Genomic DNA, 17,212 nt, shown 5'->3' with positions numbered 1-17,212 from the left:
TTCTGCACTGCATATATTTCTCTAATTGTCTTATTCAGACAATAAGAAGAAACATTCACAGTGTCAAGGTGTAATAAAAAAATGTTGTCTCGTTTTAGAACTCCCGTCCTTTTCCTTGCATGGCCCCCAGTGATGCCTAGGAACATCAGGCTGAACTTCACATCCAAGAAAATGTTAGATATGGAATGGTGACTATTCCTTTGCCATGTGGTGGGACCCGATATGAGGGCCATGAGTGCATTAGAATTTCAGGCAATTTCCAAACATCTTAACATTCTCTCTCTGTCTGTATATTTGTAAAGTGTAAATATATACAGTGGTGCCTCGCTTAACGAGCGCACCGCCTAACGACGAAATCGCATAGCGATCCGTTTTTTCGGATCGCTAATGCGATCGCTTAACGTTTTTCCTATAGGGCACAATTCGCTTTGCGAAGACCGGTAAGCGTTTCGCTTACCGATCTTCGCAAAACGAAGCCCGACGATCAGCTGTTCGGCGGCCAAAATGGCTGCCGGAAGCCCGGAAATGGCCCAAAATGGCCGCGCGCAGCATTTTCGCGCCCTCGTTAAGCGAGGCGAGGGCGCGAAAATGGCTGCCGGCCATTACGAAGCTTCGTTGAACGGTGAGTATTTGGCCCATTTGGAACGCATTAAACCATGTTTAATGCGTTCCAATAGAAATCCCTGCCCCGTTCAACAATGCTTCAGCATAGCGAAGGTTAATCCGGAACGGATTAACCTTCGCTATGCGAGGCACCACTGTACAGGTAAACATAGTCAGAAAGCTAAGCCCAGCTGTGGGTATTCCTAAGCACATACGTGATGACAAATCTATGTAAGCTACCCTTCTTGGGACTGAAAGGCAGAGTATAAATAATTGTGTGAAGACAAAATAAATGAAACAGAATCTATATTTTTTGAAATGTAATGTGTGAAACAGAGTGTGAGTCTCAGAAGACATACTGAATCATTTCAGAGTTCCACACATGGTCCACAAGCACGTATACAATTATGCGTTTGGTTTTTTTTAAACATACAGTCCCGTAGTTTCAGAACTCATTCTAAGCCTTTGGAAAAACATGGCTAATTTCACATTCAAGTTTCAGGCACTGCTGGATATCTATAGTAGAACATTTGTGCAACAACAAAACAATCTTCAACAGGGATGAACTTAAAAAAAATCCATCTTCAATCCGAAATCAAAACAAACCCAATTTGACTGTCAAGGAATAGAACTGAGAGAATCTGTCAGCTATTAATATTTGATACGTACAAGAACTAGAGTCACTCTCTTTTTTCTCTTCTTTTTGTTCACCATTCTTCTGAACTGTTGGTTTCCTTTGCTCAACTGCTTCTTTAGATAGCCTGTATAAGAGATCTGAATGCTCCCCTGCCATAATTTGAAAAAAAAGGGGGATTATTTATTTATTTAAAATATTTATAACCTGCCTTTATCCCCAAAAAGACCCAAGGCAGCTTACAATATTCAAACCAAACAAACACAGACACAAACAACAACAAATCAGCATCCAAGAATACCTGGGAACATCAGGTGTCAGAAAACGCTGTGGCCAGCTCAGACATCTTTGGCACTGCTGGCACACTAGTTTTAACTGTGGAAATGTACTCCTGACCAGTGCCAAGATCCAGGCATTTAGGCTCATAGATAAATCCAGGAGTACATCCAAACTGCAAACCTGTGTTTTCAGAGGGAGTGTAATAGGCGGAAACCCGTTTTTATGATTTTACTTTTGACTGACTAGGAGCACTTCTGCCTTGTCTGGATTAAGCTTCAGTTTATTTACCCTTGCCCTGTCCATTACTGAACCCAGACACCGATCTAGAACTGAAATAACCTCTTTGGAATCAGATGGAAAGATGAAGGTGGGTATCATCCGCCTACTGCAGAGACCGAATCCCAAAACACCAGACAACCTCTCCCAGTAATTTCAGGTCTATGCTTAATATCATAGTTAACAATACTGAACTCATACAGGCTGAATAGAAATCTCCCAGCACCACCTTCTGAACCAGGTCTTTTAAGAAGGATAGGAGCCACTGCCAAACAGTCCTTCCAACTCCTATCCCAGATAGGGAACCCAAAGAATACCATGGTCAGTGGTATCAAAAATACTGAGGAGTCTATCACAACCGAGAGGGACACACTCTCCTGTCCAGTTCCCAGTCCAGATCATCCATGAAGCCAACCAAAGCCATTTCTGTGCCATATCCAGGTCTAAAGTAAAATTAAATCAGCCCAGATCAAATCTCCATCCAAGAACATGTGGAGCTGAGAAGCCACTACATATGCCAGAGTATTATTAAATAGTTATTATCCAGTACTGTGTGATTCAGGGAGGGCTTTTTCAGCAAAAGTCTTATTGCCACCTGTTTTCACCAGGATAGCATGCGTCCTTATAAGGAGGAAATCTCATCCACCTGTCCAGCCTTTCCCGGCTACTTTGAAAGTCTGGAAGTGCAAAGTTCCATTACATATGTGATAGCTCTCATCTCTCCTGTGAACCTGTCAATTTCTTCAGCCTGTACAAACTGGAATTGGTCCATTAGCATGGGACATGCAGAGGCTAAAGTTATATCCACAGGGCCTGTGTCAACTACAGTCAAAAAACATCCAAGCAATTTCACCCACAAATTACAGTATCAGGCAAATTTTTCAAAGTGGGCTTTTAAAAACCGAACAGAATATATATATATATAGATAGATATATGAGTTGAAAATTCATAGACTGAGAGTGCTTCCAGATAACAACTATGCAATTACCATATTTTGTTTACAGAATTTGACAGAAGTTCCTAACATTGTCCTCCAACTGCAATCCTCCCACTTTTTTTGACTATAGAACAGTAGCTCTTTCTATTTCAATTATGGGTGTGAAAACATGTAAATGGAGTGATTCCCACATACGTGTATTTGTATATATATATTTGCAAATATGTGCTAATCCTGGTGCTCTATTCCCAAATGCAATTTTCTTAAGAAATGCAAGCATTTTTGAAGCTTTTATTGTCTCTGTCATATCAAAGTTATTCCTTAGAACTCTGTAAGAATTTCTCCACATTAGCAAGCATATGCCAGCATTTTCAAGAGGGTAATTAAATCATGAGCCAGTCACATTCTCTTTCGTTTCTTGCAAGAGGAAGTTTCACAGATTATTTTCTCTTCAATACCAGTTTTGTAATCCTGTAGTTATTGCTCGAGGGCCATGGTTTGTTTCAGAACATACAGTCAGTCAGTAGACAAAACAGAGACCAGATGCCTATTGATGTTCTCCTACGGGTTGAGTAACTTGCCGCAGCTTACTGAAGAGGTATTAGACCACATCTCAGCTGCACAACTGGGCATGTTACTAGTCATATGGCCAAGGTGTTCCTTGGTACTTCATCAGGTTATGCAAACCAAAGATTCTGGCCATCTTGTCACAAAACAAGGAGCAAACTTTTTTCTAGGAGTCTTCATCAGGCTAGATGTTATGAAAAATGACAAAAGGGGAGGAGAAAGAGATGGCCTGATGCTGAAGCAACGATGTCCGGAATTAATCTTAAGAAAAAAATGGAGAAGATAACAGACTTTCTTAGCTTAGATTCTAAGTAGATGCTGACTGCTATGTAGATTTCAGGTTCAATCTGGAGCAACTGAGACAAAACGGATTGCTGGCACATTCCATCAATTTTTGGAAAATATATGTTGCTTTCCGCAAGGGAAGCCCCTTGGTCTAATATTACTGGTTGTTCACAGAATCCAGCTACATTGTTAAAGTAAACCAAGCTTTGTAAATTAAACTGGTTTTAAAAACATTGCTTGGCATTCTGAGCTACCTAGAATAATAAACACAACTACAAACCAAAAAGCATGTGTGAATAACCTACCAGAAAGAACTCTATGAATTCCATTTGCAGGTTGCTTTCTTAGAACTCTTTTAAACTGTGCTATTCCTAAAATGACGTTTCTTATCTTTGTCCACAGAAAGTAGCCACTTCGATTGCTTGAGGGCCAGGTACTTTCCAAAACAGCCTACAACAGCATTAAATGAAAATTTACTCAGACAAGTTCAAATATCTTTAAATGACCTATTTTTAGTTATCTTTTTCTGAATTAAAACAATGCAGTGAGTTAGGTGAGACTGAGATAGTGCTCATCCAAGGTATTTTGTGGTAGGATGAAGATCTGAATTTAGGTTTCCCTGACTCCTATTCAGCTGCTATTAAAACATTCAGAGAGCATAAATCAGTAACAACAATTCAAATCAGTAACAGTTCATTTACCTTATTATAATAACCGTATGTAATTGCATTAGGATCAACTCCAGCCTTTTTCATTTCAAAAAGGACTCTCACAGCTAACACAGGCTGGCCATACTGTCCACATAACTGCATCAATACCCGGTAGCATACCTGAAAAAACAAATTGTGTTTCTTAGTGTTCTCTTCCCAAGAAACTGGCATAAAATGATATCTTGGGCCAGCACGGATAACCACATACCTCATCAGGTGGATCAATCTTTTTTGTATGCATTTTCCGTAGCACATCGTAGGCTGTTCTCAAAGCCCTGACTTTGGAATGGCAAACTTTGACATAGGCAGGAAGGCAGATAAACCATAAGCCATAGCAGTGGCGCAGCAAGCACCTGGACCACATCTGAGGGATGGAGGAGTATCTCTTGGCTATCTTATGGGCTGACTTGATTTCCTGCAAAGAAATAATTTTAAAAATATACTTTGGGTGTATTAACTTTTTCAAACATCTGAGAGAGGAGTGTGTGTCACCCTCCCAGCCCCATTAATCATTCCTGCAGCAGGTTTGAAAACAATACAACACTGCCTGTTGTGCATTTTACTTAGCTAGCAAAGCGGCACTGCAGCGACTGACTTAAAGGTTGTCAGGGGACTTCAGCTGCTGCAAGGTTCTGCCATGATCCTATAAAGCCTTAGGACAAAAATTAGCCAAAATGCAGAAGACCTATGATCATAACTCCTAATGTTTTCTAAGTTTAACTGTAGTTACATTTGATAGGAGGGGTATGTAGTTGTTCAGGAAAGCTATTTTTTTTTCCTTGTAGGAGAGGAAAGTTCATTCTTCTCTTCTCCTTTTCCTAATCAAAATTTTATCTTCCCTCAAAACTGGCATTAGTCCCACATGCTTTATCTTAGTAGCAAAATACTAATGACAGAAAAAGATTAACTCCTTTCCATCAGCACCAGCACCTCAATGAAATCCATGGCCCTACTTTTTAATTCTGAAGATGAAGTCAAAAGTCACAGATCTCCTGCATCACACCTATCATAGTTTGGCATGCAGACTCTGACACAGCTTCACATCTCTCCAGAGTGTGAACTAAAACCAGTTACCAGGTTATACTTGATCCTGCCAATTTAGCAGTGTATCAGTTAACTATCTGCCTAGTCAAGGCCAACTGTGCACTGGCTACAACATCCTTCTTATTCACTCATAAGCAACTTTTCAGCCGTCTGTCCAAACTGTGCCGAGAGAGTTACCTGTTAACATCCATGTTCATTGTGTGTGTTATATGCCACCTAGTCACAAATGACTTACAGTGACCCTATTAAGTTTTTCAAGATGGAAAGTTCAAGACTGTCTCCCCAGTGAGTTTGCATGGCTAAATGGTTATTTGAAGCCAGGTCTCCTGAACAGAGTCTATCACTCTATTCACTACAACACAGAGGCTCTTACGTTAATTACATGATTGCTTAATTTATAAAATAAATCAGATGTTTCTATTTTATGATTGGTAAGACAGAAGGATGATCAATACCACTAACAGCATTTCAAAATGTTAAAGTCTGAATGGCAAACTATTACAGTATTTGTTAAATTGGTTTTAGGCTGACAGCATCAGCAACACAGAACACAAATATTCATCTGGAAAAAAATGAATGTGAAGGCCATTACAGGAGAAAACACGCTGCTTAATTGGCTGCTTGCATCACAAGATGGACAGATAAAAGTAAAGGTGCTCTTAGAACAGCAAACTAGGGCAGATTTGCACAAAATAATGGTAAGCTGCTCACTGATTATATCTGCTGTACAACTAGAACTGCTCAAAAGAAGTTTCATTAATTAAAGTATTAGATGGCATCATTTTTCTACATGTTAAAGTTTGCTCATGAGGAGAAGAAACAAATAAGGCTAAGTGGCTGAACAGTACAGATGACATATTTAAGTCTATTCACAACAGGCTCCAACTGCCAGTGTTAGCAAAAATGCCTCAGTCTGCAAGGAAGAATCATAGAATCGTAGAACAATGAAGCTGGAAGAGGCCTATAAAGCCATTGAGTCCAACCCCCTGCTCAAGGCAGGAGTCCAAATCAAAGCAGATCTGACAGATGGTGGTCTAAATTTCTCTTGAATGCCTCCAGTCTTGGAGCAGTGTTGCTGTACTGCTCTAACAGTTAGGAAGTTTTTTCTGATATTCAACCGAAATCTGGTTTCCTGTATCTTGAGCTCATTGTTACGTGTCCTGCACTCAGGGAAGAAGCCACAGAAGAATTGACTCTTGACATGAATTGGGATGTATAATGATGATTTCTCGCTTAGAGGCTTTTAAAAGGGAATAAAACTATTTCATGGACCTTAGGTCTGTCCATGGCTATGCTGCAGCTAGTTCAAGGGCAGTGTGCCCTCTAAATGGCTGTTGGGGAACAACAACAAAAAGGATCTACTGCCTTCATGCCAAATTAGTGGAATTCTTGGAACTATCCATTTGAGCACTGAGCAACACGCCGCTGGACTAAGGGGACTTTTACTCTGATGCAGCTGTGAAGTACCACCAGTTGTAATGCAGCACACAGGCCAGAATCCAGGGCATAGGTGCCAGACTGTAACTCAGAGCAATGAATAGCCATTAATTAACAAGTCCCCAAGTGAATTCCTGCAGCAGCTTTTGAGACATGCAACTGGCACATGACTGAGAATTCAATGGGAAACTAGTTAATTAGCAGCAATCCAGCATCATTCCATCATTATATACTGTATACACTGATATAAATATTCAATTAGATTCGGATGCATTTGTGTGAAGGAATCCTACCTGGCTGTCACTAAATTCCATGTTTCTAAAGAGTGTTGAGAAAGAGAGCTTTCTGTAAGCCTAACCACCATCTGTGTGTTATCTGTTTGCTCAGATTCTGAAGCTCAGTGAAATAGCCTTGCTAATAAGTCTAACAATGTTCAGTTATGAGAACAAACTTTCCATGCTTCAGTCTGTAACTGGTTAATGCACAAGGCAGGTGGGGGTGCAAGGGTGACCAGATGAAAAAGATGTCAAAATTCCTGTACAAATGTGGCAGGCCAAGTTTCAGCAGATGTATCACGCAATAAAAGCAGAAACTCTTGAAATATTCTCTTCTAGGTAAAGGTAAAGGTTCCCCTTGACATTTTTAGTCCAGTCGTGTCTGACTCTAGGTGCTCATCCCGTTTTTCAAGCCGTAGAGCCAGCGCTTGTCCAAAGACAGTTTCTGTTGTCACTTGGCCAGCGTGACTAGGGAATGCCACTTTACCTTCCCACTGAGGTGGTACCTATTTATCTACTCACATTTGCATGCCTTCGAACTGCTAGGTTGGTGAAGAGCTGGGACAAAGCGATGGGAGCTCACTCCGTCGCGTGGATTCAATCTTACAACTGCTGGTCTTCTGACCCTGCAGCACACAAAGGCTTCTGCGGTTTAGCCCGCAGTGCCACCACGTCCCTGTACGTCTCTTCTAAGCAACTATTAAAGATACAAGAACCCTGTCCTCTTTTTTAAAAAAATCTGGTCACCCCGCACTGTAAATTAGCTTTCTAGGGGCCTGGGAACTGAAAGCAGTGATTTTGGCTCAGCTAGACCTTCTGGGTTTCTCCCTTCACACAAACCCAGGGTTCTCTGACAATATGAATTCACATAATTTATGGATCCTCTTCACTGCTCTGAACTTGCTAAGAATTTGCAAATTTTCTTGCCAACTATAAAATCAAAGTTCTCGCTAAGGCAGAAAAATAAAAGGAATTAAAAATTCACGAATATTTTGAGATGTATGTAATGGTGAACTTATGCAAGAAGGAGTCCATGGAAGAGAGCAGTGAAATGACCTCCCTGATGCAATCTCCCTCCCAAGGACTTCATAAATTTGCTGCACAACGGTGAGAAATCCTCCAGAACATGTTTTCAGCACCTGGAGCGTCTGTAAGGGTAGCCAGAGGATCAAAATCACGAGGCTCCTGTGAGCATGAAATTGGATCAAGGCCATCGTATATAAAATTCTGTTTCATATAAAATTCCGTTTCATAAAATTCTGTTTCATATAAAATTCTGTTTGACACTGATATTAACATTTTTAAAAAATCTTAGAACTGCAGAGCTGGAAGGGACCCTATATATCATCAAGTCCAGCCCCTGTCAAGCCGGCACAGTATGAATCAAACTCCCAACCTCTGGCTCTGCAGCCACATACCTAAACCATTAAGCTGTCCAGCAGTTCTGCAGTATTTTAGAAACACATGCAAATATTTTATTTCATAATTTGTATCTTTTTCCTGATATAAGATTTTAAAATAAAATAAAATAAAATTGCATTATAAATGAAGAAGGAAACCAATGCCAGCTGACTGTGCTCACAGTGGTGTCCGTATCAGATCCTTGGTCACCATGTGTCACTTAAGCAGAGCAAATAAGTCACTAATATGGAAATCGTCAAAACAACATGGTCTGGATTAGCAGTAAAAAAAAGGTATGAGGACATTGGAAGGGCAGGTTATTTGATAAACCAAATGAGGAAAAAAAGAATGAACAGCCTTTTGGAAGAGGTTATTCAGCACAAACCTGCATGTATCTACCTGACATAAGTCCCATTGGGCTTTATTCTCACATAAGTGAGAACAAAACTGCAGCTTTAGTAATATAACAGGCCTGATTCTAACTGGGCAACAGCTGTTGTGAAGAGTGAATAAAAAGAAAGAGGAAACATGAAATTAAATTGTGTGCAACCTCTAGGGAGACTGAAATCATGTAAGATTTCAGTGTAAAATATGTCTTCTGAATACATGTCACTGAAAAGCAAAGGTCTACAGAGTCCTGGAAAGATGGAACAATTATTTATTTAATGCCCATGGAAAATACAAATATGCATTGCTGGATAGCAACAAAGGTGTACTGTTTGGGTCTTTTCATATTCAAAGGTCTATTGCTATTAGAATATCTTCCATAATACATCTAGTGCTACTCAGTGCTTACATTATTTCATTAAGCTTGTGCTGTCTGGATGCTTCTGCAACTCTTCAACAGAGCTGGGATGTAAACAGCTACTTCAGACATACCTTTTGTGAGTTTTGATCTTTCTTCTCCTTTGAACAGTAGATGTCATTTACTATCCTATTATCTACTCTTTAAAATTCCTGAGCTTCAAAAACAGTTTGCTGTCAAGTATAGGGAGTTGTTGTCTGAGACGCACTCTAGTCTAAAACCTCAAAGGAAGTGAAATTCTGTGACTGAACTGTATTTAGAAGTTTCCCACAAAAATGCTTTGGCATCTAGCTAGCAGGATGGGAGAGAGAACTGATACCACAATTTACCAGAACTCCCCAAAGACATAAAAAGAGACTTAAAACACTTTGTGAGACACAGCAAAGCAAGGGAACACAGCACTCTGAACAATGAAAATGTGGCATGCTTAATAAGTACCTGCTTTGTCCTTCTGTACATTGGCAATGGGCTATTTGGACTGCTAGCTTTTAAAGATAATTTGCTGTTCCGTATTTTTACAAGTCCTGCAGGCTGCTCAAACAAGTCTTGACTCAGCACAGGAAACCCGTTGTAGCTGAAAAAGAAGAGAGGTACATTTTACAGATTGTCTCAATCCATTTCAATCTAGTTCATGTCTGTTTATGAGGCAGAGATTGGTTTCATTGCTTGGTAGATAAACTACTGAGATGGAAGTACTGTTTTACAGTAGTCCAATCCTTCCCAGAAAGGCAAGCACAAAAGGTAGTGCTGGGGAATTCTTGTTCAGCATCCTGATTATTGGCCTATAGGATCAGGATTCAGTTATGAAACTGCTAACAGAAGTTGTCTGGAATTCTGAGATTCAGCAGCACCATCATCATCATAGGCATCCTTCAGTCTCGAGAGACTATGGTAACATGCTCTGTATGGGGGACTTGGAACAACGTCTAGTGTTTTGACGCTACCACTATGCTGATAACTCCTAATGCCATCTTCTAAAACACCAAAAAAGCTGTGTTGGTAATGAAATGGATAAGAGCAAACAAACTGAAGCTTAGTTCTAGTATTACCTATACTGTGATGGAAGCTCCTCTCCATTGGGAAGATGCGGGATCTCAGGAGGAGTTATGAAAACAGTGTGCTCACTCTTATAGGACTCATCAAGTTCTATAAGCCGTATCTCACCAGTCTTATCTGTATCCACCTGCAAAAAATTATATTAAATATAATTTAATTGATACTTTATAATATATTGCTAGCAAAACTTGGGTTTTCTGCTCAAAGAATAACTAAATTAGGCAGTGGATTCTTCAAATAGTGTAAATAGAATTGTGTGAAGTGCAGATTAAAGCACAGAGTGAAATTAAACTGTGCTTTAGACACTACTTTCACACAATGTACTGACTGTTTAAAAAATTCATATCTTCTTTAATCTAATGAAAATAAAGGAAAATACAATATCTTAGACTTCTTTTGTAAACATATTTGGCAATTCAATATGAAGATGATGCCTGTCGAAAGATCTCTATTATAGTCTTTTCATATAAGATTCTTATGTCCAACTTTGACTTACCCTGCAAATAAACAATTTTTTTTCAACAGTGAGGATACTTTTTCCCCTCAGTCACTCATTTTGCACACAGCACACTAAGTTTTATTAAATATTTATGAGTACATATTTATAATATTAACAAATTTCCTATTCTATGTTTAATTTGCAAAATCAATAGGGATCGGGCTTACCTCATTCAACTGTTCTGCACAGCAAACAGTTATAGCTATAATGAGATAATAAACCAGCACTTTCTTACGTGCAAATTTCTTTACAAAATGAAATGTTTGAGAGGTGCTGCTCTATCGGCAGTAAGAAAAGAACTAGGGGCAACTGCTGCTGGGGCAATGCTCAGTACTGAATGCATGCTAGCCTTCTTTTAGGCTAGCATGAAAGTTTCAATAGGTTGCTGTGCAAGTGTAGAATAAACCATTGGCATGAATCAGAGACCACAAAGAAGAAGCTTATTATCACAGTTGTATTCTTCTCAGTGATGTGACACCTACTTTTATGTTTGTACAGTATCAACTGCCTCAAGTGTCCTTTTGGGGGGAAAAGGATATCTCCATCTTCAGAACATTTCTAGAGCTTTCAGAAATTTCAAGGACTTATCATTGACAGAGGCAACTGTAAATATGTCAATTACCTGGATATTGCCACACTTAGTGATATATGTCAAAAGCAAACACTTTGTATCACAACCAATTAGATAAGTACATTGCAAGGCATACTGAAGCAGATCCACAAGGTAGTTGGTGCATCTCATAATCTGTTTCTCCACTGGTCACCTTCCCTCCTGATGTAAAGAGGACAGCTCAACCAGAAACCCCCAAAATGGTTAACACTTAAAAGAAGATAGTGCTCAGCTTAAACAAGTTAGGATTATTGCACATTCACACAAAGAATCGGAAAGATATGGCAAAGACATACATAAATTCTAAGTATTCTGATTATCGTGAATCTCCTCTGTAAAAGTTGGCTGAGTTTGTTTTACTTTGTAGGAGAAAATCTGGCCTAGAGAGAGACTTGTGATTCACATAGGATGAAAGAAACAGCAGATTTATTGTTAATTTTTTCTCACACTTCATGGAAGAGCACAATACATTGCCCTTATAATCCGCTGTCCTATTGCCTTCACAGGTGCGCTTGATGAGAACGGGGGCTTCTCTGTGGCTGTTTGCAGACTGCGGAATGTTCTCCCTTAGGAAGTTAGGTTGGCCCCCTCCTTTTTTTTTGTTCTCTTGGTTAAAGACCTGCCTTTCTGAGCAGGCTTTTAATAACTAAGTTGGGCAAGATGGACTCTCCTGGAGGCTGTACCTATACAGTGGTGCCTCGCTTAACGAGCGCACCGTATAACGATGAAATCGCATAGCGATCCGTTTTTTTGGATCGCTAATGCAATCGCTCAACAAGCTTCAGATAGGGAGAATTTCGCTTTGCGAAGATCGGTAAGCGTTTCGCTTACCGATCTTCGCAAAACGAAGCTCTGACGATCAGCTGTTTGGCGGACAAAATGGCTGCCGGAAGCCTCAAAATGGCCGCGCGCAGCATTTTCGCGCCCTCCCCTCACTTAACGAGGGCGCGAAAATGGCTGCCGGCCATAGGAAACCTCGCTGAACGGTGAGTAGAGGAGCCTTTTGGAACGCATTAAACGATGTTTAATGCGTTCCAATGGCTTTCCCTGTCCCGTTCAGCGATGTTTCACTATAGCGAAGGTTAATCTGGAACGGATTAACCTCGCTATGCGAGGCACCACTGTATTTACTGCTGGATAGCTCAGTGGTTTAGGTATCTGGCTGCAGAGTCAGGGGTTGAGAGTTCAATTCCTCACTAGGCCTCCTTAACAGGGGCTGGACGCAATGATCCATAGGGTCCCTTTCAGCTCTGCAGTTTTAAGATTATTATTATTCTATTCGAGTGTATTTTTAAAGGTTTTAAGATGACCATTTTAAATTCACATTATACGTTTAATTGTTTACCATAGTCTCTCGAGACCGAATGATGCCTAATCTAATGTTTTTTGACATTGTAATTCATTATGTTTTAGACTAACTTGTTTTAATTATTTGTGAGTCATCTTGGTTCCCTTTGTTCGGAGAAAGGCAGCACAGAAATAAAACAAACTAACTAAATAAATAAATCATATTTTTTGGTTATGGTATTGGCTCAGGCAAGACAGGGTTACAGCCTCTACCCATTAAAGCTGCCCATGCCTGCTGTAAGAATTCCGGGTATTTCATTCCCTTACTTGGCACAAGGCAAAACAAGACGAAAATGGGATCTTGATATTTCATCTTTCCATGGAACAGACACCAAGCCCAAACAGCAGTAATACCTTGGAAAAAGACTGTGACTATCTCACTGCATCAACCCTGAGTGCTCACTGGAAGGACAGATCCTGAAGCTGAGGCTCCAGTACTTTGGCCAGCTCATGAGAAGAGAAGATTTCCTGGAAAAGACCCTGATGTTGGGAAAGTGTGAAGGCAAGAGGAGGAGAAGGGGACGACAGAGGACGAGATGGTTGGACAGGGTCACCGAAGTGATCAACATGAATTTGACCAAACTCCGGGAGGCAGTGGAAGACAGGAGGGCCTGGCATGCTCTGTTCCATGGGGTCACAAAAAGTCGGACACAACTTAATGACTAAACAACAACAAAAATGTCACTGCATACTCCCATGACTTTTGATGGGCAGTATAGTGCTAAGGGGCCCAGTGTAAATTGTTCAGATTGACCAAAAATCTCACCAGAAGTTTATCTAGTCATTTATTTTGCAATGAAGAAAGATATCAGACACTTACTTTATTTACACAGTCATCAAAAAATGCAAGACATGCATCTTTATCACTAACAAAGGAGCATTCTTCAATGAAACGAATGAACATTTGTGTCTTGGTCATCATAGTGTAAAACTTTTGATGTGAACGATCACGGCTTTTTAAGAATCCTGTAAAACAAACACTGATGTTACAAACATAGTTTTCAGGAGTACTGACATGTACTCTTCCAAAATTTGAAATGAAATAGGAAAGTCTAAAAAAAATTAAAAATGCAATAAAAAAATAAATCACATGTGCACAAATCCCTCAGTGTTATTGATCTGTTATTGAATACAGCAGTGAAGTAAAACGGTGCTAAAAAGTTTTCCTAATAGTCCTTTTTTGACTACAATTCCATCTTGCTAAACCAGTTTAGTAAACCGGGAGTGACTGCTGGGCTAGCATATCCTCATTTTCTGCCTCCTCTAGTCTTTGATGGTGCACCAAACTTTAGTTAGCTTAAAGTACATTTCTCCATTTCATTTAAATGGAGAACTATGTCTTACATTCACCAATCAGGATTTTAAGCCACGTTCACACTAGGTTGCCAATGATGGAAGAAGGTAATGGAGACCATATGAGCTCTGACACTGATGCCCAGCTTTGTAAGTGAAGGATACAATCAGAGGGCTGGAAAGGCGCAGGCAGATTTCACCAGCTTCAGTTTGTTTGCCCTTATCCATTTCATTAACAAGACAGCTTTGCAGGAAGTGATCTCCCTTAAAATTGCACTTATTTGTTTGTTTGTTTTATTCATTAGGCTGCCCTTCCCTTGATAAGAGGATCCAAGGTGGTTCACAATATTAAAAGAACAGAATGAAAACATTATTAAGTTAAACATTAAAAAACAATTAAACTACATGCTAATTAAAATACAATTGAATAATTAAAAGCAGGTAAACATTAAAAACTATCTTAACTTACAAAACAGCATTTAGGGACTCAACCATGATTGTTAAAAGCCTCTCTGAAAATATGGGTCTTCCGCTGTTGGTGGAAGGATAAAAGGGAGGAGGCCAACCTGATCTCCTGAAGCAAGAGCATTCCATAACCTGGGAGCTGTCTATAGAGAAGCCCCCCCTCTCATATTCCCATCCACTATGCCTGCCCTGGCAATGGTTCCGAGAGAAAGTTCTCCTCTGAATATCTTAAACATTGATAAGGCCCATATGGGGATACAGTCCTTCGGGTAGCCTGGACCCAAGACATATAGGGCTTTATAGATAATAACCAGCACTTTGAATTGGGTCTGGAAATGGACCAGTAATCAGTGCAGTTGTAGCAGGGACGTTATACAGTCCCAATATCTGGTTTTAGTTAACAGTCTGGCTGCTGCATTTTAAACCAGCTGAAGTTTCTGAACCGTCTTCAAAGGGATCCCCATATAGAGCACATTACAGTTATCCACGCAGGATGTAACTAAGGCATGCATCGCTCTACCTAATCAGACATCTCAAGGAACAGGTGCAGCTGGAACATCAGTTTTAGCTCTACAAAAGCACTCCTGGCCACTGCCAGAATTTGGGCATCCAGGCTCAGGGATGAATCCAGGAATATACCCAAACTGTGAACCTGAATTTTCAGAGAGCGTAACCCATCCAGCACAGGTTGAATCCCTATTCCCTCATTTCCCTTCTGATTGACCAAGAACACCTCTGTCTTGTCTGGATTAGGTTTCAGTTTTACTTTCATCCAGCTCATTATTGATATTAAGCACTAGTTTAGAACCAAGACGGTTTCCTTGGAATGAAATGGAAAGGAGAGATAGAGTTGGGTGTCATTGGCATACTGGTGACACCAAACCCGCAAACTCCAGACAACCTCTCCCAGCAGTTTAATGTAGAGGTTAAAAGCACGAGGGACAAAGCAGAGCCCTGAGGGACGCCACAGATCAATGGTCAGGGCATTGAACAGGAATCTCCCAGCACGATCTTCTGAGTTCTCCCTTCCAGGAAAAAACAGAGCCACTGTGAAACAATGCCTCCACCTCATCCCAGAGAGATGGTCCACATGGGTACTATGGTCAATGGTATCAAAAGCCACTGAAAGGTCCAGCAGAAGCAACAGGGACACATGCCTCCTGTCCAGGTCCCGGAGCAGGTCACCCCCCAAGGGAACCAAAGCTGTCTCTGCCCAATAGCCAGGCCTGAAACCAGACTGAAATGGGTCTAAACCTGTTTCCTACAGGAATCCTTGGAGATGAGAAACCACCACCTGCTTCAGAACCTTGCCCAGAAATGGAATATTTGAGACAGGCCAACAGTTGTCCAGTAAACTGGAATCCAAGGAAAACTTTTTCAATAAAGATCTTATTACTGCCTCCTTTTAACATGCTAGGATACCACCCTGTTGCAAGGAGGTATTTACCTCTCCCTGTATCCACTCAGCCATTCCCCCTCGGATTGTTTTTGTAAGCCAGGAAGGGCAAGAGTCTGACACACATGTAGTGGCATTTACCTCTTCAAGAATCCTGTCCACATCATCAGGCTACACCAACTAAAACATATCCATTATAGCAGGACAAGCAGGGCCCAAAGCTGCATCCACTTCACTTCAACCTGATCTCAAAAAGTAGTAGTACTGCAGCTGGGCTAAAAAGGTCCAACTTGGGCACAGATCAAGCTCACCTGGAGCAGAAAGTCTTGTGCAACATGTGATTGCTGGGGAAAAAAAATGCACCGGACCATTGCATAAGCCGTCCAAAATATAATCTATTTCCACATGGGATCACACCCTAAACGAGGCAACCAACTGTTACAAAACATTTTCAGAAGAAGTCATATTAAGGTTGTTTTGCAAACTGGACTTAACATTCACTTTGTTCTAAATATCTGATATTACATTGGTCAGAATGCCCATTTTAATTTCTCTTTCAGTTGTGTTTCATATGATGGTATGAAATCATATGCTGATATCGTAAGATATTACATGAAACACAACAACTTCACATAGAATTACAGAACTGTAGAGATGGAAGGGACTCTAAGCTTCATTGAGTCCAACCCCTTGCCAGTGTTCAAATGAACTCATAGTTAAATCCCTGAGAGGTGGTGATCCAACCTCTTCTTAAAAGTCTCCAGTGAAAAAAACAACAACAGGAAAAAAGCTGTGTGGTTCTTGTACACAATCCAAAAGCCAAGAGAGTGCAATATCTCTGCTAGACCACTAAAAAAATCACAAACAAATGCTAGCTTTTGGGCCCACGTGGGCCTTAATCAGGCAAGGAACTGCTGCAACAGAAATTCAGGTTCCAAAAATCATGGCTAGATGTTTATGCATGTGCCAAAATGAGGGCTGCAAAATAAAGCCAGGAGTGTTGGTTTTAAATTCCACCCTTGGCAATGGTGATTGACTTGTCCCAGACTCATCTTTTGTCAATTCAATCAACATTGCCAGAGATGACATTTAAAGCTAGTATTTCTTTGTGGTTTTTCTAGTTATTTAGTGAAGGAGAGCCCACTATCCTCTGAGGCAGTCAGTGTCACTCTTGAATGGCTCTCATTGTTACGAATTTCTTTCTAATCCTCAGTTGAAACCTCCTTTCTTGTAACTTACATCCACTATTTCTCTTCCTAACCTTTTGAACTGCAAAAAACCAAGCCTGCTCC

At 40.4% G+C, this 17,212-nt stretch overlaps 1 protein-coding gene across 3 annotated transcripts in view; it reads right to left on the bottom strand.

The window, feature by feature from the left end:
- DENND4A (DENN domain containing 4A) overlaps positions 1-17,212 on the bottom strand; it is a 95,484-nt gene that overhangs the window by 22,578 nt on the left and 55,694 nt on the right. For all 3 annotated transcript variants that reach the window (XM_020805674.3, XM_020805676.3, XM_020805675.3), the window contains exons 13-19: positions 13,587-13,732; positions 10,304-10,437; positions 9,693-9,828; positions 4,501-4,707; positions 4,284-4,412; positions 3,888-4,032; positions 1,273-1,389 (exon numbers count right to left, since the gene is read on the bottom strand). In XM_020805674.3, coding sequence (XP_020661333.3) covers positions 1,273-1,389; positions 3,888-4,032; positions 4,284-4,412; positions 4,501-4,707; positions 9,693-9,828; positions 10,304-10,437; positions 13,587-13,732 — 1,014 coding nt within the window. The remainder of the gene's footprint in view (positions 1-1,272; positions 1,390-3,887; positions 4,033-4,283; positions 4,413-4,500; positions 4,708-9,692; positions 9,829-10,303; positions 10,438-13,586; positions 13,733-17,212) is intronic.

Source organism: Pogona vitticeps, chromosome 12 (genome assembly GCF_051106095.1).
Source record: "Pogona vitticeps strain Pit_001003342236 chromosome 12, PviZW2.1, whole genome shotgun sequence".
NCBI lineage: Eukaryota > Metazoa > Chordata > Lepidosauria > Squamata > Agamidae > Pogona > Pogona vitticeps.
Note: the sequence above shows the minus strand (reverse complement) of the source record. Positions and strands in the feature narration are given on the sequence as shown.